We start from the raw sequence: 27,725 nt of genomic DNA, 5'->3' as shown, positions 1-27,725 counted from the left end.
GCACTAATCAGATATCAGGTTAGAATTTGAGTATGAAAGGATGCTTTTCAGCAAAGCAAAGCAAAATCTACCTTTTAAAATATTCTCTGAATATTCTCTTAGAATATTCTCTGAATAGTTATCAATGTTGTCACTTTTAAGATATCACCATTCTTCTGCTTGACCTATCAGTATCTTATTCTTAATTTTATTGTTGCCCTGAATTGTTCCAGACAACTCAGCGTGGAATCTGTTCAATCCACTGATACCAATCCACTGTTACCATGGGGACTTGCTCTATTTTGAAATAAGGGCTTAAGACATAGGGTTGGTCATGAGTGGGTTACTCTAGTTTTCAAGCACATATTCATTCAATGCTGAGGTTATTCATTTATTTATTTAATGATGATCCAACTCAGCAAGCTTCTTCAGCAAGTGTCACTTTTTACATACGTGAATACTCCCATTGAAGTCAATAGAACTACTCACATGCTTAAAGTGAAGCCTGTGCTAAAGTCCCTTGCTGATTTGCGGCCTTATTGTAGTTCTCCTCCTTAGCTGCTAAGGCAGCACGTGCAATCCTCAACATGCTCCTGTGTACTGAGGTTGTCATTTGTGTAGCTCTCCCAGGGTCCCTCCTTTCATCATTCTTGTCCTAGTCTGTGACTGGAGCACCTAGATGCTAGCACAATATAAATAATTAATAATTGAAAATGTGTATCATAGCAATTTTAGTTTAGTATTTCACCTGCACTAAATTATAAGATGCCCACTATAATAGAATGAAAACTCTAGATTAAACTGAATGTGTTGAACTGTTAGTAAAAAAACTGCTCTCTTTCCTCAAACTGAAACATTAACTGCTCAGACGATCTCTAGTTGGCTTGATTGACTGCCATGTTTTGCGATAATAGTTCTGATACCACACTATTGCATCAGGCAGCTGGACTTATTCAGAACTCGGTAAAACATCCAGCATAATGCTGTCTCTGTGAAATCATTAACTAAATGAGGTGTTTGAATATGGAACATATGTGAGGACATCCCAGCCTTATCTGTGTGATCAGGATTAATGATGGCATAATGAATAGCAGCATCCATATATAGCACCTTTCCTCCAGAAGGAATTTCTAAGTGCTTAAAAGTCTAGGTCATATTCAGGCCTGATGTAATTAGGGACAAATTCCATTGGGGGCAAAGCCAAACTTGGCCCTCTATCTTTCATACTACTTTATTTTGCCTGTTGCTGAAATGCAGTCGTCTCTGGGATGGAATATCATTCTGTACCATCAATGCATGGTAACACACATTTTAAGAGATGCAATGAAGAAAAATGTATGCTGTATAAATTTACAGATGGAACGTAATCACCGATGCTGTAATTTGGCAAGGGCATCAAGGTTAGTAAAGAGCAGAAAATATTAGTAGTTGATATGAAATAGGTCACTGAAGTTTAGATGTGATTATTCTAGTATTTTGGTAAAAAGAAAAGGAGTACTTGTGGCACCTTAGAGACTAACCAGTTTATTTGAGCATAAGCTTTCGTGAGCTACAGCTCACTTCATCGGATGCATACTGTGGAAAGTACAGAAGATCTTTTTATACACACAAACCATGAAAAAATGGGTGTTTACTACTACAAAAGGTTTTCTCTCCCCCCACCCCACTCTCCTGCTGGTAATAGCTTATCTAAAGTGATCACTCTCCTTACAATGTGTATGATAATCAAGTTGGGCCATTTCCAGCACAAATCCAGGGTTTAACAAGAACGTCTGGGGGGCGGGGAGTAGGAAAAAACAAGGGGAAATAGGTTACCTTGCATAATGACTTAGCCACTCCCAGTCTCTATTCAAGCCTAAGTTAATTGTATCCAATTTGCAAATGAATTCCAATTCAACAGTCTCTCGCTGGAGTCTGGTTTTGAAGTTTTTCTGTTGTAATATTGCAACTTTCATGTCTGTAATCGCTTGACCAGAGAGATTGAAGTGTTCTCCGACTGGTTTATGAATGTTATCATTCTTGACATCTGATTTGTGTCCATTTATTCTTTTACGTAGAGACTGTCCAGTTTGACCAATGTACATGGCAGAGGTGTATTGCTGGCACATGATGGCATATATCACATTGGTGGATGTGCAGGTGAACGAGCCTCTGATAGTGTGGCCCTAACACCCCTACTCTACTTGCGCTATATTGATGACATCTTCATCATCTGGACCCATGGAAAAGAAGCACTTGAGGAATTCCACCACGATTTCAACAATTTCCATCCCACCATCAACCTCAGCCTGGTCCAGTCCACACAAGAGATCCACTTCCTGGACACTACAGTGCTAATAAAGGATGGTCACATAAACACCACCCTATACCGGAAACCTACTGACCACTATTCCTACCTACGTGCCTCCAGCTTTCACCCTGACCACACCAAACGATCCATTGTCTACAGCCAAGCTCTGCGATACAACCGCATTTGCTCCAACCCCTCAGACAGAGACAAACACCTACAAGATCTCTATCAAGCATTCTTACAACTACAGTACCCACCTGCAGAAGTGAAGAAACAGATTGATAGAGCCAGAAGAGTTCCCAGAAGTCACCTACTACAGGACAGGCCTAACAAAATAACAGAACGCCACTAGCCGTCACCTTCAGCCCCCAACTAAAACCCCTCCAACGCATTATTAAGGATCTACAACCTATCCTGAAGGATGACCCAACACTCTCTCACAAATCTTGGGAGACAGGCCAGTCCTTGCCTACAGACAGCCCCCCAATCTGAAGCAAATACTCACCAGCAACCACATACCACACAACAGAACCACTAACCCAGGAACCTATCCTTGCAACAAAGCCCGTTGCCAACTGTGCCCACATATCTATTCAGGGGACACCATCACAGGGCCTAATAACATCAGCCACACTATCAGAGGCTCGTTCACCTGCACATCCACCAGTGTGATATATGCCATCATGTGCCAGCAATGCCCCTACATGTACATTGGTCAAACTGCCATGTACATTGGTCAAACTGGACAGTCTCTACGTAAAAGAATAAATGGACACAAATCAGATGTCAAGAATGATAACATTCATAAACCAGTCGGAGAACACTTCAATCTCTCTGGTCATGCGATTGCAGACATGAAAGTTGCGATATTACAACAGAAAAACTTCAAAACCAGACTCCAGCGAGAGACTGTTGAATTGGAATTCATTTGCAAATTGGATACAATTAACTTAGGCTTGAATAGAGACTGGGAGTGGCTAAGTCATTATGCAAGGTAACCTATTTCCCCTTGTTTCCCCCCCCCCCCCGACGTTCTCGTTAAACCCTGGATTTGTGCTGGAAATGGCCCACCTTGATTATCATACACATTGTAAGGAGAGTGATCACTTTAGATAAGCTATTACCAGCAGGAGAGTGGGGTGGGGGGAGAGAAAACCTTTTGTAGTAGTAAACACCCATTTTTTCATGGTTTGTGTGTATAAAAAGATCTTCTGTACTTTCCACAGTATGCATCCGATGAAGTGAGCTGTAGCTCACGAAAGCTTATGCTCAAATAAACTGGTTAGTCTCTAAGGTGCCACAAGTACTCCTTTTCTTTTTGTGAATACAGACTAACACGGCTGTTACCCTGAAACCAGTATTTTGGTAGGTGATTTAGGGTTCAATAAAAAAAATGTGCTTACCACTAACCAAGTACTATACATATATGCATTTTTTTTAATATAAGGAAAAAATATAGTTTAAAAAAAATATGGGGATCCCCTAGTATCCCTTGGTTATTTGCTTATGTCACTGGTGCTTTACTTGCATTTCCCACCTCTCATCCACCTTTCCTAAACTCTTGTGGAAGACACTAGTATATTTAGCAATTGATACAGAATAAGTGACCCTACTAAATAATGTTTCAGACTGTCCTATTCAAAACCTTTTGATTTTATTTTCAAGTACTATGTTAAATAATTCATTTCATTATTGTAATGAATAAACTCCAGTGAGCCCTCTAATGTGCATTTAATATGAGACACTGCATTCCAGAAATCTATCATTTTGATTTATAGTTTTGGGGCCAGAGAGTCTGCACCTGAGCAGCACTTGATGAAGCTGAGGAGAGGGAGGTGGTTAAAGGTGGTTTTTAAACCTCCTTGATTCTTCCCCTTCCTGGGACCTAGTCCTAGATCTCTCTATTTTGTTGGAAGTGTTTGCTTTTTGCCCACAGATTGTATTGAGAGATGTAAAAAGCTCAGGGCATGTGTGGTCCTCCATCCTTCATGTGTTTAGCAGTCTTCCACTTCAGTTTGCTCACACTCTCTAGAGAAGGTATGAAGTTTATTTATTTAGGAGCAATGTGTTTAATTAATCCGGCATTTTTGGCCTGATGGATAAGATCAAGCAGAGTTAAATCTAATAAATCTTCAATCCACGAACTGTGTCCTCTCTGGGGATGGACTCAATGATCTGCTAATAGTTAGTTATTTTCAATCTCTAAGTACTACAGTCGTCAAAAACATGGGGGCCAAATTCTGTACAAGTCCAATGAACTGTGTCTGCACAAAAGATCATGGGATCTAGAAATTGCAAAACGTATCAGACTGAAATTCTGGATATAGTAAAGTTAATATATTGCCTCAAGAAACTTGTCAAGTAATTCATGTAGCAACAGAAAAAATAGAGTCCAAGTGAAGTATGTTTGCAGCAATTTTTTGCACATTTGGGTTTCATTGTAGCAGTGACTGAACTTTAATCCAGGAGAGAGAAGATTTGCTGAGGTAATACAGGAGGTGGATTGTTTTAAGACCTAACTGAATTTTAGTCATTTTGTCCACAAGAAGGAAAAACTGTCTGCTGATCTTGATGGAGGCAGAGAACTGTGTTATGCAACTAGTCTGTCAAGACAAGATATCCATGCTGTAGTGTATAGGAATTTGGGTAGTATTGCTTTTAATAGTCTGGGCTCCCAGTAGCGAACCTCGCTGTCTTCTATTGCAGAAGAGCTCCTAAACTATTTAAAGCAGTACTACCCAATTTCTTTACACTACACACTCGCACAGCAAATAACATTTTTGTACTGCTTCTATGTGTTCCCAAATTTGGCAAGGCTTTCAGTAATTTCAGATAGGTGGATGTTCTCCATGTGAGAAAAGTAATAGTGGTAATATTTACCAAGATTTTCAAAAATCGGTGCCTAATATTAGGCTTCTAAGTTCATATTTAGGCACCTAGATAAGTGACCTTATTTCCAAATCATTGCTGCTCCCACTGACTTTACTGCTCAGGAACTTTTGAAGGTCAGCACACAAGATGAATTAGGCACATTGATTTTTTTTTTTAACTGTACAGTACTTGTATAAAGGTGCTTTTACAAACCATGATTAGTGTACTGTAGTGAGAAGTTATTTATGTTCAGAAGAGAGAGCTTTAGAATTAAGGAACATCAAAGTTGATAGTGCTATTGTCTAGGTAGAACGAAGGTTTCATTTCAATTCATAATCACTGAAATGTTTTAAAACCATTATTTTTCAATCCATCCTGAGACCTACTAAAGGGATTATTTTGGGGGGCATTTATAGGGTTGTCTGAGAAACACATTTTATTCAGTGTGGAACAGACAGGGGAAAAAATACGCTACTCAAAATTCTCCCAGTGAAAGGGCTATATTTTAAAATCCAGTGTTTTCCCTAGCCATAAAGGGGCATGACGATTATAAATATTCTAAACCGTTTTACTTATGAGGCACTTATGAGCCTGAAAAGGCACTGAACGCTTGATTGCAATGGAGTTGAGGTCACATACCACATCCCAAGAGGCTCTAAGTATCCTTCAGTGTTTTTCTCAAAAGGGAGACTGAGATAATATTAGGCAGAAGCTCCATCTAGCTGTTGACGTTTGATCAAAAGAAGTCAGCAACACTGTGAAGGTATACAAAGTGGTAAACTTTAGCATAGTTTTACAGTTGATTTAAACTAACTGATGTGTTTTCCAAACAAGAGCCTACAGTACTCATAGTTTATTACATAAGGATACTGAAATATCCTGTTCACATTTTAGCAGTTGGGTAGTTGAATAAGGTTTGGAGCTCTTTGGTGCTGCTGGTGGAATTTTGCACCCGATATGTGCTATGGATGTAATGCTGACAATCTGCATTCAGGCACACAAGCAGAATTTATGCACTTGTGAATTGAGCAATTTACAGAGAAATGACGGCTCCCATACAAAGTTTTAAGGTTGTGTGCATTGAATTATCAGCAAAATTTACAAAGAAAAGAAATACTTGAAATTTTTAAATATTTTTCTCAAAGTGCTTTCCTCATAGTATATACTAAGTTATTGAGCACTCGTCTTTGGTCAAGAAGCACGTTTGTTATTGCTGTTATACTGTCATTAATCTTGTGATATTGGTCTCCTTTGTCTTTGTAACTAAATAAAAGCTTGTCATATAAAATTGAAGCCTTACAGCTTGCCCAAAAGGGATGGGGATACCTTTTATAAGGTCTGCTTTAATTAATGGGGATTTTATTTTAATTAACAATACTTTAGTTTATTTTAAAAAAAAATTCCCTTCCGCATCCAAAAGTTGACAGCATAAATTCTAATGTATTTGTTTTGTCTGCTTATATGGCCCAGATTGCTGTGGTTACTAGATTAAAAAAAAAATTATACTTCCAATGATATTTAAAATATGATGATGATTTTACAAAGTGACTGACTGTAAACATGTCACCTTATTAGAACACACATTTACTCCTTTTTTGTCTTCTGAGAGCTGATCAGCTTAGTTTACTGACAGAAACAAGTTTGTTTAGTTTTTTTAACTACCATCACCATTGCACAGCTGTGGAGAAGTCAGCTGTATTCTATTTCATCTCGTGCATTTTCAGCAAAATCAGTAGCTAAATCCTGATTCCAGGATCTTTGTTGGATGGTGATTCATGATGGAGTGCAAAGTAGGAAGAATATAGCTTGATTTTTTCAGATACCAGGCTGAGACTTGAGCGATGATGATATTTACAAAAATGTTTGCTCTGGTGTTTAAACTGCTCAAGTTCTACATGAGTCGTGGGAGAATAACTGGGATATTAACATGTCTGACATTGCATCAAGTAATGTGAACTGATTTACTTCTGATGGACTCTGCACATGTTTTCTGTGTTTGATCTAGACTCCTGCCAATAAAGTAGTTAAATAAATTAATTGAACAAATTTTTCATGTGGCTGTGTGTGTGCTATTTTTAAATTTGTTGCTAATTAGGAAGAAGCCAAAACTATCACAAACTTTGATGGCTTAGATATAATGGAATCCACATCCAAAGAACACTTGACTATTTTTCCCCCAAACCCTCAGCCCATTGGTAATTTTTCATGTCCAAAGAGCTTTCTAGATGGAGCAAAAACTGTCAAAGGGGTTTTATATTCCCTATAAAATTCATTATATTTGTACATTACTATGAAAATAGTTTTGTGCAATTATCTGATTTCAATAAAAGCTAACGGAGCGCTCACGACCGCCAAACAACTTAGTATGAAATTTTATTTGCTCTAATCATCCCATGAGCAGGGAATTATGAAATATACTCAAGGCATGATTTATCTCTTTGACAATATATTTTTGGCTTATGGGACCAAAAGAGCCATAGTGCAGTGGAAAATAATTGTATCTGTTGAGCAAGTGTGCTCTCATTTTATTCATGTGCTATGTCCCAATCCTGCAATGAGATCTGCTGTAGTGAATCTTGTGCCCCTGAAGAATCTTGTTGACTTTAACACAATCTTACCACTCTTCCTATGCTCAGATATTGTGATAATCTTTAACTACATGAACATATAATACAATATATTATCAACTTTCTTATAAAACCTTAGATATATATTTACTTTGCAGAGTCTGCTAATTTAACTGGGTCGTCTATCCAATTATATTTATTTAATATCTTGTTTTGATGTATACTGAGATCTGGTGTTGAAGAGGCTAGTTTGATTCCCCCCTCCTCCCTCCCATATCCTAGCAAAAATTTCATCCATCAAAATAAAATTTAAGGTTTTTTTTTTTTTTCACCACATCTTTATTTTTTCTTCTGTGTAGGTATAGATAGATTAGCTACAAGTATTTATTGAGACAATTGAAAGGATTCCCAGCCCAAAGAGGTTTGATTCCATATATTATTATTCTCTGGTTGTTAGGCTGCTCACTCACTGTGGTATCTAAGAACCGACAAATATATTTATACAAAATTGGCAGCCATGTTTTAAAGGTAACAATCCCATTTGTTTGTGGTATGAAAATACTTGCTAGAAGATGAGATGTGAATGTAAGTGTTGATATTTCTATGTCATTTGAGGAAAGCTCCGATAGTAGAAGGCTAATTTCTATGAACATGTCTCAACTACAACTCTTAGAAACTGTCTTGATGTTAACTTTGCAGGTATGGAAGGCCATATTATTCCAAAGTATAATGTTGAACAGTGAATAGATACCATTTTCTGGGTGAGTAATGAGGTGTAGCTTATATATACTGTGTGCATTCTGCATAACAAACCATTTGGCTGACACATTATACAGTACAGAAACTCTGTTGTATAGTGTTTGCTTCCTCATTTGTCTTCTTGAAACTGTCCTTTGCTTTAAGGAAAGACCATTAAGTGAAATTCTATGTCCTGTATCATGAAGGCGGTCAGACTAGATCATAATGGTCCCAGTCTTATTTTAAATTCTATGAATTTTGAAAAGGTGTACTTTAGGCCTTTTTTTCTGACCATCTGAACTGAAAATTGTTTTCTACTTCTTCCTCCTTGGATGATGATGGTCCATGCCCAACCAGCACCAAGTTTGATTCTGAGTTAATCAAGCTGGAGTGAGATGGGGAGACCTCAGTATGCTAGTTTTCATGGAGTCAGTAGGAGACCACATGACCTGTTGGGTAGGGTACTGAACTGGGAGTCCTGGGATTCTATTCCTGAGTCTGCCACAGACCATGGACGAGCTGCTTCACCATTCTGTCCCATCAGTCTGTTATGCTGATTTAAATTGTAAACTCTTTGGTGCAGGGACTGTTTGCTCCGTTACTCTGTTAAGAGAACTGGTTTAAGAGTTCTTTTGCAGGTATAAGATGCATCCCTCTAGGATGCGTTGCCAGTATCATTCTACCAGTATATCTATACTGGCAAACCACAGTAAGTAAAGACAAGGCCTAAGACAGTAGAGTAGGGAAATTTCCCCTTCAATCTTCGCACTTTCATCAAAAAACTTCTTTAGTTTTCTGGTTGAATGTAGTTGTTGGGTTTGGTGGTTTTAAATCAAGCTTGTAATGGGACTAACCCACAGTTCGGTAAAAATATTTGCAGTAGATATTAGACGTGTTGATAATGCTTCAGTAGGTGACGAAAAATATCATGAAGACCTCCGAGCTGGTGAGCTTCTTCTCAAAAAAGCAGTAACCAACTCTCAGAATATATTTAAAGTTTTCATAGCTAAACTTCACCCCCATGCCTCTTGAATAAAAAATAGCAATTGGAAACTAGTAGTTTGCATCTTCAGTGGCTCTCTATTAACTTATTTGTTACTTTTGTAAATTTTGTGTAATTATGGTAGTCTTGTCATGGTAACAATCGGAAACAAAGGATTGGTAGTGATGAGGTACCCTTGATATGCAAGGACTAAATTGCTACGGTATGTGTGTGGATAAAAGAGCTGAGTGTGCTTAAATGAAGCATAGTGATTATTTTCACAGCAGAAGGTGGAACTAATCTGAAGGAATAGTTAGTTAAATGGACACCTGTGCTGCTGAAAACTAGGAAAGAAGCTTTAGTTCAGTCAACAGTATAATGCAATGCATTGAAACTCCAGGAATAGTTAAGCTGCTGAAAGGTTGTTTTCTCCATTTTTGTTTTTTTATTTCACTGTCATTTCAGAAATCTAATAATCCATTAAGAGCTAGTACTGTAGTTAAATTTTTGTATTGCTTACTTCAATATAGAATGCCCCAAAATACTGTTAAATCAGCCTCTCATATCTTAGCTGTGGTAAAATAACTATTTCAATTCCAAATGAATTGTTAACCCACAAACTTCTGCAATATGTTATATTTCTTTAGCAACTTAGGAGCCTAATCATGAACCAGGAGCCCTTTGTGCTATGCACTGTATGAACACAACAAAAAGATGATCCTTGCCCTAAAGATCTGAAAACCTAAATATAAAACGAGGTCCAACAGATTGGATGCAGACAGATGAGGGAGTACAAGGAAACAGAGACCACATTGGTCAGCATGATAGACAGCAGTCTCAGCACACTAATGATTGTCAAGTTCTTTGTACACATCACAGAAAAGGAGAGCTCTAAGGAGAGTTTTGAAGGATGATAGTGAGGTCGCTTTGTGGATGTTAATTGGACCTCCTCTGAAGTGTGAGGGGCACCATGGGAGAAAGCATGAAGGTGCTTGTTTGAAAATTTAACAAGTGGGAGATGGAGGCTGGCATCCTGGACTAAGGGGAGGTGGGAGTTGACACCTCAATAGAAGATGAGTGTGTAGAGTTCTGTTGTGAAGGGTCTTGAAAGTGAAGCAAATAGCTTATGTTAATGGTAAAGAAGGGGGGACCTAGAGGAAGGATACAAAGAGAGGAATGACATGGTCAAAGAAACTGGTTAGGAAAATATTTGCAGCAGCATTCTGAATGGATATGAGTGGGGCAAGACTGCGTTTGTCAAAGCCAGAGAGAAAGATGTTGCAGTTAATGAGACATGAGCTGATAAGACCATGGTTGAGAGTTTCAACTGTGTGGATGGATAAGTAAGGATGTAGAGGTGTTGTGCAGAAACAATTGGCAAGATTTAGACATAGACTGGATGTAAGAATACAGAGAGAAGTCTGAGTCAAAAATGCCACTCAGATTATGGGCCTCAGTGACAGGCAGGATGATGATCACAGTGATTGGGAAAGGAGGAAATGGGAAGTTTTAAGAACTATTTTAGCCATGTTGAGCTTGAGCTGATGGCTGGATCCACAAGGAGATGTCAGAGAGACAAGCCATGATTTTAGTTTAGTCAGAAGGAGAAAGTCTGGAGAAAGAAGTAGATCTGGGAATCATCCGCATAGAGATGGTAACTGAATTTGAGTTTGCAGATGAGATTACCCACAGATAAGGTGTTGAGGGAGAAGAGAAGGGGACTAATGGCAAAGTCCTGAAGAACTCCCAGAAAGGGGTGGGGGCTTGAAGATTCTCCAAAGGACACACTTGAAGGAGTAGTTAGAGAGATGAGGAAAACCAGGAGAGGACAGTCACAGAAGAGGACAAGATTTCAAGAAGAGCATGGTAGGTGGTGGCAAGGGCAGCTGACAGGCCAAGGAGGATGAGGATGGAGTACTGATTCTGAGCCTTGGTAAGGAAGGGTTCTTTCAAGACTTTGGTGAGAGCAGTTTCAGTGGAGTGCAAGGGATGAAAGCCAGATGGAAGAGGTTCTAGGATGGAATACTGTGTATGTGCCTTTGACTTAGAGTGCTGTTTTTAGTGATCATGTGTGTTTCTTCAAATGGGCCTAATTGTCTTTTTTTACGGTGATGTAACTCCACTGACATCACTGTAAATGAAAGAAGAAACAGGCCCAATATCTTCATTCATTCCTCCATCAGTGGTGCTGTGCCATCTTTTTACTCTTTTGGACTTGGTACTATTTCTGCATGAGAATACCATTTTTTGTATTATTCTAAAATAAAATGCAGTTCTTCCCAGTCTTCAATCTATCTCTGTAAAACCAAATTTGAGTAGGACAAAGCTAATTAGAAAGCCCTTTCTGATCTGGAGGAGGTCAGATAGAGAAATCACGCAGAATAGAGAGTGTATATGTTGTGCTGTGTCAACTCTATAGCCAGTAGGGTTGTGAGAGTCCACACTCCATTGTTGACTAGTCTGATTATTTGGCACCCAATTTATAGGATGCAAGGACAACTGGGACCTGCAGCCCCCACTGACCTGGATAACAGGACTCCTCCAATGATTAACTCTCTTGTTATATGGTGCCTGACTAGACATCCACCAGAACCCAAAGGGGACCACCTCTCACCACTGTTGCTGCATATCAGTGGGAGATATCCAGATGCAGCACACCTAGACTGAGCACACAAGTTTGCAGTCAGTAGTGCTAGTTGCCCTAGAAAGGTCTACCCACCATACAGATTACGTACAAAACAGCAGGTGGTGGTATGTTGGTAGTGAGGGCTTCTAAAAATAGCATCTGCCAAAAAGAAGATCTATATTGCATAATTTCTTTGTAATAACTGCAAAGGAGGGTGAACTCTAACATAAATGAAGAGTTGTCTTTTTGATGTAAAATTCACAATAAAACACTTTTACAAAACTACAACTTTGTGGCACTAGTTATGTGGTGTTTTAAAGCATATTCGTAGCTAATGCATTTGAAAAACTTTTTTTTTTAAATATATAGGTTCCCTCTGCAGTTTTACCAAGGTCAGTTGTAGCATGGATTATTAGCAAAAGGATTATTACCTTTGCAGAATAAACTTCAACTACTGCTCCTGTTGACTGCAGCAAGCTTTGGCGAAGACGTGCAAAATAGACTTCTTCCTTTCTTGAAATGTGCTCTAAGTGAGAGAAGAAAGATTATCTTGACTTTTTTGAGCAATAGACTATTGGAAATGTTTAGAAAAATAGAGACTTACAAATAACTTAGAATAGAAAGATGTACTGCAATAGAGATGTTGACATTTCCCCTTTATACTTTTGCTCAGGTCACTCAACTTTCAAAAAATGATAGAGAAAGCTCAAAGGAAAATTGCAGACAACTATGCTCTAGTGACAGTTCTAGCTTCTTTATATTCCTGAAAAGCAAAACTATCCTTCATGGGCTATTAATTTTTAAAGTCATTTATCTTAGAGCAAAGCTGTATGTACAGAACATAATATAGAATATCAACATAGTATGGTATAGCTAGTGACTGTAGGCATTGTGACATTATAACTCCAGGATAAACTGAACAAAAATGAACTATTCATTACTTTAGTTATATCCACCCTGACACTTCCCAAGTCAGTTTCCCTGTCATGCCTTCCAGCAGTCCTCCTTCGCTCTCTGCTGTTTTCATGCTTCAAGAAACAGCTACAATAAAATACAAGACTAATAAATATCACTTCACTTTTATTTAACCTTGCCCATGGAGAACACTATGTTGATATGTGTATTAGATTACATACAGCATACTCCTGTTCATCCAAAAAGCATGGGGGACATGGATTTTATTGAGATAATCGGGAGTTTGGATAATTGAGAGGCCATTGAATAAGCAGTGGGGGAAACAAAAGTACTATCACTTTCTGTATTTAGAAAGAGTGCACATTTATTGAAAAGTAGATAAGAACAAACAAACCCGGTTGCCAGGAAATACTAGCTCACACAAAGCACGCTGAATACAGAAGAATAAGCAGTCATAGTAATCCGCTACAATACAGCAAAGAACTCTGTTATAGCAACCTGCTTTTTAGTACTATTTAATTTTTCTACTGTCTGCATATATAACTTTTGAAGTACCAAGATGTGCAGGTAGTTAACATTCTCCTGACTTCGTCCAGAATAAACACTTGTTCACTGCAACAACTGCTGTCAGTATCTGATCCAAAGGTGCTGCTGTCTTTGACTCTTCCTTGTCCTTGGTTATTTTGTATACTAAGAGGCAGTGTGATACTGAACTGGGACTCAGGAGACCTGGGTTGTATTCTCTGCTATGCCAATGCCCTACTGTATGACTGGGACTCTGGACAAGTTATTTTTGTTTTTCTCTGTACGCCTGGGATCCCCTCTCACTCTTTATCCATCTTGTTTAGTTAAATTGTAAGCACTTAGCTAAGGGACTCTCTCTGTTTGTCCCTCAGTGAAGCCTCCAGGTGCCATTGTAATATAAATAACATCTAGGTCCTTAGCTCTCCATTTCTCTTGATACGCAGGCACTGCTACCTTTACCCTTCCTTGTTCTCATTTTTTAAAAAATAAATAAATAAATAAAAATTGTCTGGATCTTTAATAAAAATATGAAACCAACTATTTAATTCTCCTAAAATTATTCTTTTGACCACTTAATACAACCACCGAGGCTCTGGGGGCAGAGACCTTGTTTTTTGTTTTGATTGCTATTTTTTATTGTTGTAAGGCACCGTGTACATCTGTGTTGCTATATAAATAAAACTGTACTAATTGAGGAAACCACTGCATTGCTTTCAATAAAGTGTTAGGGCTTTTTCTGCCATGTACCAGTTTGCTTTTTTTTTTTTTTTTTCAGCTTTTTTCCACTCCTGTACAGAATCCTAGTGGTAGTAGTAAAACACTAGAGTAAACTTCTGTCATTTGTTAAAGATTCAAAATGAAAGTGGTAAGGTGATTATTTTAAGCTTGTGTGTTTGTTAAATTTTCAATTCCTTTTTTAAAAGTCACTAGTAAAATTTATTCTTCTTCTTAGAGTGCTTGCTCATATAAATTCCAGTTAGGTGTGTGCACACATGCACCATGTGCATGGAAGTTGGAAACTTTCCCTAGGAGCTACCCATTGGGCCAGCTGTGGATCCCCTTGGAATGGTGCCGGTATGGCGCTCTATATACGACCCTCCTGGCCCGACCCCCTTTCAGTTCCTTCTTACCACCAGTGACGGTTGTTGGAACAGTGGTTTCTTGTTCTCAAGTGCTCCACTACTCCCTAGCTATCTTTCTTAGCTCTATATATAGTTACCCATTGTTAGTTAATTGTTATCTCTAGTGCTAAGTATAGTTTATAGCAGTTGCGGGGGGGGGGGGGGGTCTTCCCCTGCAACAAGTGCCCCGCGGGGCTCCAGGGCATGCCGTCCAGGGCTTCAAACCTTGTAGCTCCTGCGGCAAGCCTACACCCACGGGCGATCCCCACAACTCCTGTCTTCAGTGTCTGGGGAAGGCCCACCAGGCTGACAAATGTAAAATTTGCAAGGCGTTTAAACCCGTACCAGAAAGAAGAGGGACATTTGCCTGAAACAATTCCTCATTGAGTCTCCTCTCCATCCTTCACAAGACTTGGCCCCGAGCGCCTTGATGCGGAGCGCTCTTCCAGCGGTGCTGTCTACAGCACCACAAAAGGACTTGGCACGCCCGCCTAGGGGCTGGCAATCTCCTGGGGCCCAGAAGCGCTCCCCCCGGCATCGCTCCCAGGCCATGGGAGGACCTCCTCAGAGACTTGAAGCGGACACCGCGGCCTCGGCAGGACACGGTGCGGACCATGCCCATAAGGCTGACAGATCCTCCAGTAGGCCTCAGCCCATACAGGCCCTTGGCCCCCTGGGCAACCCCGCACTGCCAGTGCCCCTGCAGCAGGTGGAGGAAGTCACCCTGCCCTCCACTCTGGACACTTTTGAGGCCACTAGAGGGCTCATTGAGATGACTGCGCCTGTGTCCCTGGCCTCGAGGCCTCCACCAGCTCGAGCCCAGGTACCGTGAAGGGGCAAACCAGCAATGTTTGGAATTTCTGCCCCCCAGATCAGCATCACCGCGCTGCTCTGAGACCTTGCGGCACCACTCAGACCAACATCATTCCGTGCACCGCTCTCCGTCGCAGCACCGCACCCCTCCATGTTGCCAATCACGGCACTGCTCTCCGGCATGGCGGTGATCTCTGGCTCGGCACCGTTCTCCATCGCAGCACCAGTCTCCGGCATGGCACCGCTCCCCGGCACAGCACCAGTCACGGTCACACTCTCAACGCCGCACCCCATCGAGGCGAGGTCCCACTTCTCTGCACCCGTCGACCTCACGGCACCACTTTCCACAACGGCACCGGTTGCCATCCGGATCTCGCCATTCCTCACGGTACCCATCCCACCCTTCAGGGGGCCGCAGAGCCTTCCTTGGTGCACTTGGCCCCCTTGGCCGTCACGCTCCCAGTCTCCCTCCCTTAGGTCGGGTAGGGCATCAGGCGCTTTGGACGTACACCAATCAGGCCCAGGCAGTCTCGGACAGGACCCCTCAGTGCGTCACTGGCAACCCCAGTGGCAATTCTGGACCCTCTGGGTGTTCCACCAGGCCCAGGGCGCGCACGCGCGCACACACACACACACACACACACACACGTTGTGCCTCCGCCGCCATGTTCAGGGTCCCGTCTTCCCGAGGCAATCCTCAGCTGCCCTCCTCCGGACCCCGCACAAACTCTGGAACCAGTCCCACCCCCAGTGGCGGCTACTCCCGGTGCTCAGGAGGATCCGGACCCAACAGACCAGGGGGCTGTTTCAGACCCGGTCCTGCCGGTCGCATCCTCCTCATCTCCTGACGAGGCTGTGTTGGGCACGTCCATATCCGGCCCACCTCCCTTAGACTTCAGGGCATTGCAGGAGCTGCTCCGGCGGGTGGCCCTGAACATGAACCTCCAAGTGGAGGAGATTGTAGAAGAAGAGGACCCTATGGTGGACATCCTGACACCAGAAGGGCCTTCTAGAGTAGCCTTGCCAGTTGTTAAAATTATTCAGTCTAGTGCCAAAACAGTCTGGCAAACTCCAGCCTCCATTCCCCCATGGCCAAGGGAGCTGAAAGGAAGTACTTTGTCCCCACTAAGGGGTACGAATACCTTTTTACCCATTTCTCCCCCACCCCATGCTCCCTGGTGGTGGATGCGGTTAATGAAAAAGAAAGGCAGGGTCACCCCTAAATCAAGGGATGCGAAACGCCTGGATCTCTTTGGGAGAAAGGTTTATTCCACGGGTGGCCTTTCCCTTCAGATCACTAATCACTCGTGATCCTTAGCAGATACAATTACAATTCTTGTTCTGTTTTTCAGAAGTTCCAGGAGCTTCTCCCATCTGAGTCATGCACAGAGCTGGAGGCCATTGCCGAGGAGGGCAGGCTAGTGGCCCGGACTCCTTTCCAAGGCTCCCTGGATGTCGTGGACGTGGCAGCACACACACTGGCATCTGGCATCGCCATGCGACGTAACACCTGGTTCCAGTTCTCCCACCGGAAGTCCAGCAAACGATCCAGGACCTCCCGTTTGACAGTCAAGGCCTTTTCGGCCAACAGACCAATTTGAGACTGCATAGCCTGAAAGAGTCACATAATACCATTAAGTCTTTAGGCATGCATACTTCGGCAACTCAGAGAAAGCCGTTCAAGCCACAGCCCACCCAACAGCGATCCTTCCCCAGTAAACCCAGGCAGGATTTCTCCCGTAGGAAGAGCAGATACTCTTGGCACAGGCCATCGTGCCCTCCTCCTGGGCAGAGCCAGGGACAATCCAAGCCCCCTCCAAGCCCTAAGCACACCTTTTTGAAGATGCGCATGAGGATGGGTTACCAGTCCACATCCTGGTCAGCTATCCTCCATTTCTGAACCATCTATCCCACTTCTACATGCATGGTCCCTTTATTACATCGGACCAATGGGTCCTCCGCATGGTAGAGGCGGGACAGTCTATCCACTTCTGTTCCTCCCCGCCCTCCCACCCCCCTTGCCCATCCCTCTTCAGGGACCCCTCTCACAAGCAGCTCCTTATTCAGGAGGTCCAGTCCCTCCTTGCTCTAGGAGCCATGGAGGAAGTGCCTCAGGAGCTCAGAGGCAAGGGATTCTATTCACATTACTTCCTCGTTCCCAAGGCAAAAGAAGGCCTACGGCCCATTCTGGACCTCAGAGAGCTCAACAAATACATTGTCAACTTGAAGTTCCGCGTGGTATCCTTGGGCACAATCATTCCCTCACCGGATCCGGGAGACTGGTACGCCGCCCTCGATATGAAGGACGCTTATTTTCACATTTCAATCACTCCGTCTCACAGACGTTTTTCTCCGCTTCGTGGTGAACAAGACGCATTATCAGTTCACAGCCCTCCCATTCGGCCTGTACACGGCTCCTCTCATCTTCACCAAATGCATTATGGTCATGGCAGTCTTTTTTCGCCACCATCACATGCATGTCTACCTGTACCTGGATGACTGGCTCATACGAGGCCGGTCTCACTAGCAGGTAGAATCACAGGTGCAAATGGTCAGAGACACGTTCAACCACTTGGGCATCATTCTCAATGTCAACACGTCTGTTCTCACCCCAACCCAAACAGAGTTTATTGGGGCAGTCCTGGATGCGAACCAAGTGAGAGCATTCCTCCCAGAGGCCCTATGTCTAGCCCTTGCACACATAATCGCCGGTCTCTGCAGTTTTCCCACTACCACAGCGAGGCAGTATGTCAGGCTGCTGGGTCACTTGGCATCCTGCACTTATGTGGTGCAGCATGCCAGGTTGAGGCTCAGGCCCCTACAGGCATGGCTGGCGTCCATATATCGCCCGGGCCATGACAGTCCGGACATGGTGCTCACCGTCCTGCGGCATACCCTCAATTCCCTGCATTGGTGGCTGGATTCCCATTCCACCCTCCCCAACCCACTCTGACTCTGGTAACGGACACGTCCATGCTGGGCTGAGGAGCGCATCTCCGAAGCCTGACGACTCAGAGTGTATGGCAGGTAGAGGAGCTGGCCTTGCATATCAATATCAAAAAAACTCAGGGCTATCCGCCTCGCATGCCAGGTGTTCCTGTCCAACTTGCAGGGCCATTGTGTAGTGGTGCTGACGGACAACACCATAGCCTTGTTTTATTTAAACAAACAAGGCGGGGCCCGGTCGTCTCCTCTATGTCAGGAAGCCCTTCTACTGTGGGAATTCTGTCTAGCCCACTCCATCCTTCTCCAAGCTTCATATCTGCCGGGTGTTCAGAACGTACTGGCAGACAGCTTGAGCAGACGCTTCCTTATACACGAATGATCAATTCGTATGGACATTATCCACTCCATTTTCCGCCGCTGGGGGTTTCCCCGAATTGATCTGTTCGCCACACGGACCAGCAGGAAGCATCCAACCTTCTGCTCCTTCCGGAGTCACAGCCCGGGCTCGATCGCGGATGCCTTCCTGATTCCATGGTCCGGTCAGTTACTATACACCTTCCCGCCATTTTCTCTGGTCCACAAGGTGCTTCTCAAGGTCCGCAGGGACAAGGCGGACATCATACTGGTGGCCCCAGCTTGGCTTCGCCAGTGCTGGTACCCCACTCTCTTGGATCTGTTGATCCACACCCTGCTGCGTCTACCTCTCACCCCCGACCTCATCTCACAGAATCATGGTTGTCTCCTCCACCCAGACCTTCAATGTCTCCATCTCATGGTCTGGAGGATCCGTAGTTGAACTGGGCTGAGCTTGCCTGTTCGGAGTTGGCGAGACAGGTGCTCCTGGAAAGCCGCAAACCTTCTACCAGGATTATGTATGAAGCAAAGTGGAAAAGGTTTTCCATTTGGTGTGCTCAACAGCAGATGCTCCTGCTCCAGGCTTCAATCCCGTGCATCCTGGACTATCTAGTGCACTTAAAAGACCAGCATCTGGCATTTGGCTCTCTTAAAGTCCACCCAGACGTTGCCAGGCGTTCCATGTTTGTACACCCCATCGTGGGACATTTCCTAAAAGGTCTGGAAAAAGTCCATCCCCTGATGAAGCCCCCTGTGCCGGCCTGGGACCTTAACTTAGTCCTCTCCCATCTCATGGGTCCCCCTTTCGAGCCGCTAGCTTCCTGCTTGCTCCTCTATCTCTCCTGGAAGGTTGCCTTCCTAGTGGCCATTACCTCAGCACGACGTGTTTCTGAGCTACGGGCTCTCACGTGTGAGCCACGGTATACCATTTTCCATAAGGACAAAGTTCAGCTTAGGCCTCATCTAGCTTTCCTACCAAAAGTTGTATCCCGTTTCCATGTCAGCCAGGATATTTTCCTGCCGGTTTTCTACCCAAAACCGCATGCTAATCTTTGAGAGCAGCAGCTGCATTCACAGGATGTCAGAAGGGCGCTCGCCTTCTACATAGATCGAACAAAGCCATTCCGCAAGACAACCCAGTTGTTCATCGCTATAGCGGAACAAATGAAAGGTGCGCCGGTTTCTTACCAGCGGATATCTTCATGGATCACAATGTGTATTCGTGCTAGTTATAACTTGGCAAATGTCCCTCCGCCTGCTGTTACGGCTCACTCCACAAGAGCTCAAGCCTCCTGCAGCCTTCCTGGCACATGTACCTCTCCAGGAAATCTGCAGGGCTGCCACATGGGCTACAGTGCACACCTTCACGTCGCACTATGCCATCGTCCATCAATCTTGTGATGATGCGGCCTTCAGCAAGGCGATTCTTCAGTCTGCAATACCTTGACTGAGACTTATCTCCAAGATAAGGTTTGGGAGTCACCTAACTGGAATTGATATGAGCAAGCACTCGAAGAAGAAAAAACGGTTACTCACCCTTTTTGTAACTGTTGTTCTTCGAGATGTGTTGCTCATATCTATTCCATTCTCCCCCACCACCACCACCTTCCCCTGTCGGAGTTGCCGGCAAGAAGGAACTGAACGGGGGTTGGGCCAGCAGGGTCATATATAGAGCACCATACCAGCGCCACTCTAGGGGCTCCATAGCCGGCCCGACAGGTAGGGCTAGGGAAAAGTTTCCAACTTCTGTGCACGCAGCGTGCGCGCAAACCTAACTGGAATATATATGAGCAACATATCTCAAAGAACAACAGTTACAAAAAGGGTGAGTAACCGTTTTTTTGTTTTTGTTTTTTTTTAAGTCAAGGGTATATCAGCATTCAGATTCTAGAAACTTTGAAGAAGCATGAAAAAGAATTGTATAAACCTTATAGTGATAGGTGCAATTAAAAAAAACTGTGTAATAGATTTTATATAAAATCTATGTAGTTGAGAGTTCTAAATTTGTTTAAGTGAACATGTTTTGCATAGTTGTTACATTTATGGTCACCGCTGCAATGTGAGTCTCAATTCAGACCTCCTTGTAAATAAAGACTTATAAAAATCCAAACCCAGTTTTATAAAAATGGCTTCTTGGATTCTAAAATCCAACTGTGAAATTTACCTTTGTAACATTGTTCCCTGCGGTAAAATACATACTTTTTTTTTTTTAGAAATGTAATACTTTAATTCATTTATAATAGCAACTCTCTCTATATATAAAAAGTATTCTTTTCTCAACTGTAAAGCAAAGTTTTTCTATCCTTTTATTTAATGTAAAATAAACAAACACCCTTCAAAAACACATTTTCCTAACTTTTCATGACATCATGTATATTTCTCCAGTGTTTAAATATACCCATCCCAAGAGTAATAGGACTTCCTGTCAGCAGAATGATAAATATTTTAGACAAGCATATTATAAGTCAGACGGGGGAGGGGGAGAGGGAGGAAAACAAATTGGTAAAGTGCACAATTACCCCTCCTTGAAATTAATCCCATGTTTTAGTAATAGTACAAGACTGTTTTAACAATCTAAATGAGTTTCTACAAGACACTAATTGTTTTTGCTGAAGCAGTTCTAGTAATGAACAAAAACTCCATTCTTTTACCTACCTATGAAGTATAAACCAAACGTTTCATCAGTTGCTACCTTGTACATGAACTTGAATGACACCTTCCAATGATTCTGCATTTTCCTCAATGGATCATCAGTCTGTATGATTTCCCTAGTCCCTGTTTGCCAGAAGCTGGGAATGCGGTCTCCCACAGCATTCTTGTCAGCAAGTTAAGGAAGTATGGGCTGGATGAATGCACTATAAGGTGGGTAGAAAGCTGGCTAGATTGTCGGGCTCAACGGGTAGTGATCAATGGCTCCATGTCTAGTTGGCAGCCGGTGTCAAGTGGAGTGCCCCAGGGGTCGGTCCTGGGGCCGGTTTTGTTCAATATCTTCATAAATGATCTGGAGGATGGTGTGGATTGCACTCTCAGCAAATTTGCGGATGATACTAAACTGGGAGGAGTGGTAGATACGCTGGAGGGGAGGGATAGGATACAGAAGGACCTAGACAAATTGGAGGATTGGGCCAAAAGAAATCTGATGAGGTTCAATAAGGATAAGTGCAGGGTCCTGCACTTAGGACGGAAGAACCCAATGCACCGCTACAGACTAGGGACCGAATGGCTAGGCAGCAGTTCTGCGGAAAAGGACCTAGGGGTGACAGTGGACGAGAAGCTGGATATGAGTCAGCAGTGTGCCCTTGTTGCCAAGAAGGCCAATGGCATTTTGGGATGTATAAGTAGGGGCATAGCGAGCAGATCGAGGGACGTGATCGTTCCCCTCTATTCGACACTGGTGAGGCCTCATCTGGAGTACTGTGTCCAGTTTTGGGCCCCACACTACAAGAAGGATGTGGATAAATTGGAGAGAGTCCAGCGAAGGGCAACAAAAATGATTAGGGGTCTAGAGCACATGACTTATGAGGAGAGGCTGAGGGAGCTGGGATTGTTTAGTCTGCAGAAGAGAAGAATGAGGGGGGATTTGATAGCTGCTTTCAACTACCTGAAAGGGGGTTCCAAAGAGGATGGCTCTAGACTGTTCTCAATGGTAGCAGATGACAGAACGAGGAGTAATGGTCTCAAGTTGCAATGGGGGAGGTTTAGATTGGATATTAGGAAAAACTTTTTCACTAAGAGGGTGGTGAAACACTGGAATGCGTTACCTAGGGAGGTGGTAGAATCTCCTTCCTTACAGGTTTTTAAGGTCAGGCTTGACAAAGCCCTGGCTGGGATGATTTAACTGGGACTTGGTCCTGCTTTGAGCAGGGGGTTGGACTAGATGACCTTCTGGGGTCCCTTCCAACCCTGATATTCTATGATTCTATGATTCTATGATCACTTGATGATTACCTGTTCTGTTAATTCCCTTTGGGGCACCTGGTATTGGCCGCTGTCGGAAGACAGGATATTTGGCTAGATGGACCTTTGGTCTCACCCAGTATGGCCGTTCTTATGATGGAAAAAAGGGGAGAGAGATGATGTGTTTGGTGCAAAATATTGACCACACATCCTTATGGCATCTACTGTTGGGCAATCTGTAAATTGTCTTCGGCAGTCTTGTGCATTGAAAGGTATAGAGAATGGCAGAATACTGGCCATGGCAGGAAGGAGGGAGGCATGAAGGAAACAGACAGTAGAGAAGGCGTCAAGCTTAGATGACTGATGGATACATTAAAAACAATTAAAGAATAACATTATACATTTTGTCTGCTGCATATTTGCTTTATCTGGATAGCAGTGTCATTTGGTTTTACTGTCCATGCTGTTTGTATTAACAAAATTTAAGTGGTGGTGGTAGAAGAGTGTAGCATAAACATAAAAGGTAAAATAACTCCATTCTTTTTATAGGAACTCAGTGGCGAAAGGACCAAGAACAAGATTTGAAAAATGTCCTGAAGAACATTGACCAAGACATTCCATTGGTATTTGTCAGCGGAAATCATGATATCGGCAATGTTCCAACACCTGAAACAATAGATGATTATTGCAAGCACTGGGGAGATGATTACTTCAGTTTTTGGGTTGGAGGAGTTTTCTTTCTTGTGCTTAACTCACAGTTATACTTTGATTCCTCTAAATGTCCTGAGTTAAAGCAGGCCCAAGATGAGTGGCTTGATGCACAACTGGCTGTAGCTGAAAAACAGACGTGTAAACATGTAATAGTATTTCAGCATATTCCTCTATTTCTACAAAACCCGGATGAAGACCATGACTATTTTAACTTGGAGAAGTCGGTTCGGCAGGAGCTGATGGAAAAGTTTCATAAAGCAGGTATCGCTGCTACTTGCATTTAACTGATTTTTCTTTTCAGCGCTATGATGTGAACAGCTCATATCCTGGGATACAATGAGTGGACATTGGGTGGCGTTTGGGTTAAGAGCTTTGTTTTGGGTTTGGCATAGGAAGGGAAATTTTTACTTTTAGCCTTTTTAAAAAGAATAGCAGTTAGAGGTAAATGTGTACTAGTTGGGCAGTACGTTATATTTTTATAAGTAGAATAGAAATTAAGTAGGAGTGATGGTTAAAATTGAAAATGAGAAAGATCTGAGCATCTGGGGATGCATTTTATTATCTTACTACATATTACTACGTATTTTTTTTATTATATATAAAAAAGATGTGTGACTAATATCACGAGGTGGGTGTGTGTATTTCGTCTCTCTTTCCTCTACCTTTTTACAGGTTCTATCTTTTAAACAGTAAGCTCTTCAGGGCAGAAGCTCCTTTTTATAGCATTTAAAACAATGAGGTTAACTGGGGTAACACAAATGAACTACATACAGCAGGTAAACTCTCTTCCTCCCCCCCTCCCCCCCCCCAAAAAAAAACACACAAACAAACAAATAATCCTTCCTTGACAGCCATTAGTTTAGACTGCCTATTTGACAAGAGTGTAAGAGAGATGGATCCCAAGATGCTTGATTGTGTGAATGGACAGTATCCCACAGGTTGAAGCCTCCCACTGCTCTGTGTGTGTGTGTGTGTGTGTGTGTGTGTGTTTGTGTATAATATATAAATATTTTTTAAAATTAGATCCAGAGAATAGACTGTATCCCATACAAGTGAAGCACCAGATAATACTGATTCAAGTCTGGTTTAGAATGATGTGATTGACAAATCTGTTTGATCTGACAGGTGTAAAGGTTTACCTATGGTAAAGAGTAGTTTCACGCAGGTCAGCTCAACTTTGTGAGCCAACAGCCTCAGCAGGACACCTCCCATTTTACATCTCCCCATAAAAAGAAGAGCTGCTGTCACAATGAAATGTCATTGCTGCATATCACCATGTATTTTACCTTGATCACTTTAGTCATTGTCCATTTTTAAAATGCACTCTGCGTGAACCAGTCGCAAAAAAGAATAGGTATGGTTGTTCTAAAACAGTGACCCAGAATTTCACATACATGTTTTGAGGGGTATTTAAGTCTATGCCTATGGGTGTGTATGTTCCCTGCAAAAATAATTGTCAATATTTTATTTCCCAAGCCCAGAAACTATTGCAGTAGTTCAGCAAGCATCTTTGAATTTTAACATTTTAAAATACATTTGTTTTTAAAAAACAAAACAAAACCCAAAGCTATCCATTGGTACTGTTAAAATTTAAACCTTTTCTATCACAGAGATTCACTGACATTGCAATATACCTCACAGATGCGTTATTACAAAATCATACTCTGCCACATTTTATTTTAGATATTAGATCCCTGCTGCCAACCTCACCCTAATATGAAACAAAATGTCCCAGAGGGATGGGAAATAATATAAGAGTTATAAGGAAAAGTATCCCCTTTCAAGACTATCCTGGAAGATCATAGTGGAGGTTCTTGTACAAAATATAACCTTTCCATTTTGTCCTTTTTAATCTTTGTGAATTAAATTGTTTAGCATTTTTTAAGAAAAATACAATATGCATATCTGTTTATGGAGTTTTTTAAAGAGCTGTTCATATCAGTACTAGTTTAATAGGAAATATCTTTAATCGGGTAAATACTTGTACATTTGTTTTAAAGTGTTTAAAAATGTATGTGTGAGATAGTGTTACTTAGGCCTTGTCTACACTGCAGAGTTTTATCGCCAAAAGGCAGCTTTTGGCGACGAAACAATGGAGGTGTACGTGCTGCAATGCCACTTTTGGTAACAAAACTCTTCAGTTTCAGCAACAAAATAAAACCACCTCAATGAGAGGCACTGAGCTTTTTGCGACAAAGTGTCCATGTAGATGCTGCCGTTCATTATATCACTGTAACTGGCTTCCCCCAGTATCCCACAATGTCGGTCATGACTTCTCTCCTCACTGTTTTGAACTTGGGTGCCCTGCATTCCTGCTACACAGGAAGGCACCCCTCCCCTTTCAGAGCTCTGTGAAGTTCTGAGAGCTAAGCATGCCGCTCAGCTCCGGCAGCAAAGAGGAAATCATTACCTTGGAATGCTGCTCTCTCCCGCACTATGGAACACACAGGCAAGCAGGCAGAGGCGTGTGTGTGTGTGTGTGTGTGTGTGTGTGAGAGAGAGAGAGAGACTGCTGTGCAGGCAGGCGGGGGCTGATGTTGGGGGTGTCCCCCTTCACTGCCTCAGGACTGGTTGCTTTTGGTGGTTGGCTGAACTTAGAGAGACAGCATGCCAACACACTCCCTCTCCCCCGACGCACACTCTGTCTCTCTCACATACACACTCCCCCGACACACATTCTGTCTGTCTCCCACACACACACACACACTCCCCATCACATGCTTCTCCCCGCACACTTCAGTTGAAAAGCGGCTGGCAATCTAGCACGATGCCCATGGAATGATGGGATTGTGCAACCTGCATCATGTGATGCTGTACCTGCCCCATGAGGCATTGAAAACCCTTCCCAAAGAACCCTGCAGCCAGTTGCACAGTGGGATAGCTACCCACAGTGCACTGCTCTCTATGCCAGTGCAAGAGCTGCTAGTGTGGATGTACTCTGCCGACACAACGAGCAGTGTGGACATGCAATAGCAGTTTAAAGTGCTTTAATTAAAGCGATAAAACTCTGCAGTGTAGACAAGGCCTAAAATGAAATGGGTGTCATAAGTCTCCCGTAGGTAAATAAGCATTAATGTAGAGTCAAAACATTGCTGTCTTCCGAGTTCATTTTCATTCAGTTGACTTACTAACATTTGGTACCATTTTATAATTGTGGCATTATTCCTTTGATATCAGAATTAATTTATGTAAAATGCCTTCATTGTAAATGATAAATGATACTGTATTAAAGCACTAGTGCATTATATACTCCTGGGGAAATTCTGTACCAAAAAAATTAAAAATTCTGCACAGTGTTTTCAAATTCTGCAATATTCTGCATATTTTATTTGTCAAAATAACACAATTTAATCACAGCAGTTTCAATTATTTTTGGTCATTTGTTTCAAAATACCTATCAGCAAGTATGTCTGTAGCAATACAGACAACAAAAAAGAATCAGAAAATGTTTTTTGACAAACAGATTCCTTTACTAGGCATATTAATACAAAACTCTGAGTAATAATAATTCATTTAAACTACAATACAGAACTGTATTTCACGCACCCCTCAGAAGCAGTGAAAAGGGTTTGAGGGAGTCCGGGTTAACGAAGGAGCTGAAGGAGAGGGAAATAATTTCTGGGAAGGAGCCTAGGTATGAACTTGGAGGGTTGTTGGGTATGGGTGGGACAAGTATGGAAAAGGTTGGGGGGGTGGAGAGGGACTGCTAGGGAGCTTCCCCCATGTAGATGCTGGCTGACCTCTAGCCTCTCCCATTCAGTCAGGCACATCTGCCCCTGTACTCCCATGTGGCCCTGTACCCCCATGTATCTCTGTGCCCCCACTCAGCCACCCACTTGTTCCTTTATGGCCCTGCACCCCTTCCCCCTGTCCCCATGTGACTCTGTGCCCCCACTCAGTCACCCCCTGCCCCCTGTAGCTCTGCACCTCCCTCTTTCTTTACCCATGTGGCTCTGCACCTCAGTTCCCATTCAGCCCCTGCCCCAGTCTGTCCTCCCCCACTAACCCTTATGAGCCCCATCTGACCCCTCAGCAGCCCAGGCTGTCTGTCTCCCCATAGCTCCCCACAGCAGGTGCTGTGAAGAAGACCAGCTCTTTCTCTTCCCCAGCTGGCTTGGAGCAGCTGCTGTGTTCTAGCACCACACTGCCCTCTGGTGGGCAAAAGGCGGAACTGCCGCAACATTCTCACACAAGCTTTTTTCTGTGCAAAATATTAAAAATATGCACTGCTCATTAATTATGCACACACAGTGGTGCAGAATTCCCCCAGAGTAATAGTGTTACTGAAAATTAGCATTCCACTTGCCTTTTAAAGTTCACGTTATACAGTGCTTCTCCCTATCAGAGTATTTCACAAAACTACATCTTGCATAGACTTATCCTGCCATTA

General features: G+C 42.7%; 1 protein-coding gene across 4 annotated transcripts in view; it reads left to right on the top strand.

The window, feature by feature from the left end:
• The window catches only part of CPPED1 (calcineurin like phosphoesterase domain containing 1), a 91,601-nt gene that overhangs the window by 43,148 nt on the left and 20,728 nt on the right, over positions 1 to 27,725 (top strand). For 3 of the 4 annotated variants that reach the window (XM_043523244.1, XM_037910843.2, XM_037910841.2), the window contains exon 3: positions 23,174 to 23,596. The exons of the other annotated variant lie outside the window; for it this stretch is intronic. In XM_043523244.1, the coding sequence (XP_043379179.1) occupies positions 23,174 to 23,596 (423 nt within the window). The remainder of the gene's footprint in view (positions 1 to 23,173; positions 23,597 to 27,725) is intronic. 4 annotated transcript variants of the gene reach the window in all.

Source organism: Chelonia mydas, chromosome 10 (assembly GCF_015237465.2).
Source record: "Chelonia mydas isolate rCheMyd1 chromosome 10, rCheMyd1.pri.v2, whole genome shotgun sequence".
NCBI lineage: Eukaryota > Metazoa > Chordata > Testudines > Cheloniidae > Chelonia > Chelonia mydas.
This window is presented reverse-complemented; position numbering and strand designations above follow the sequence as displayed.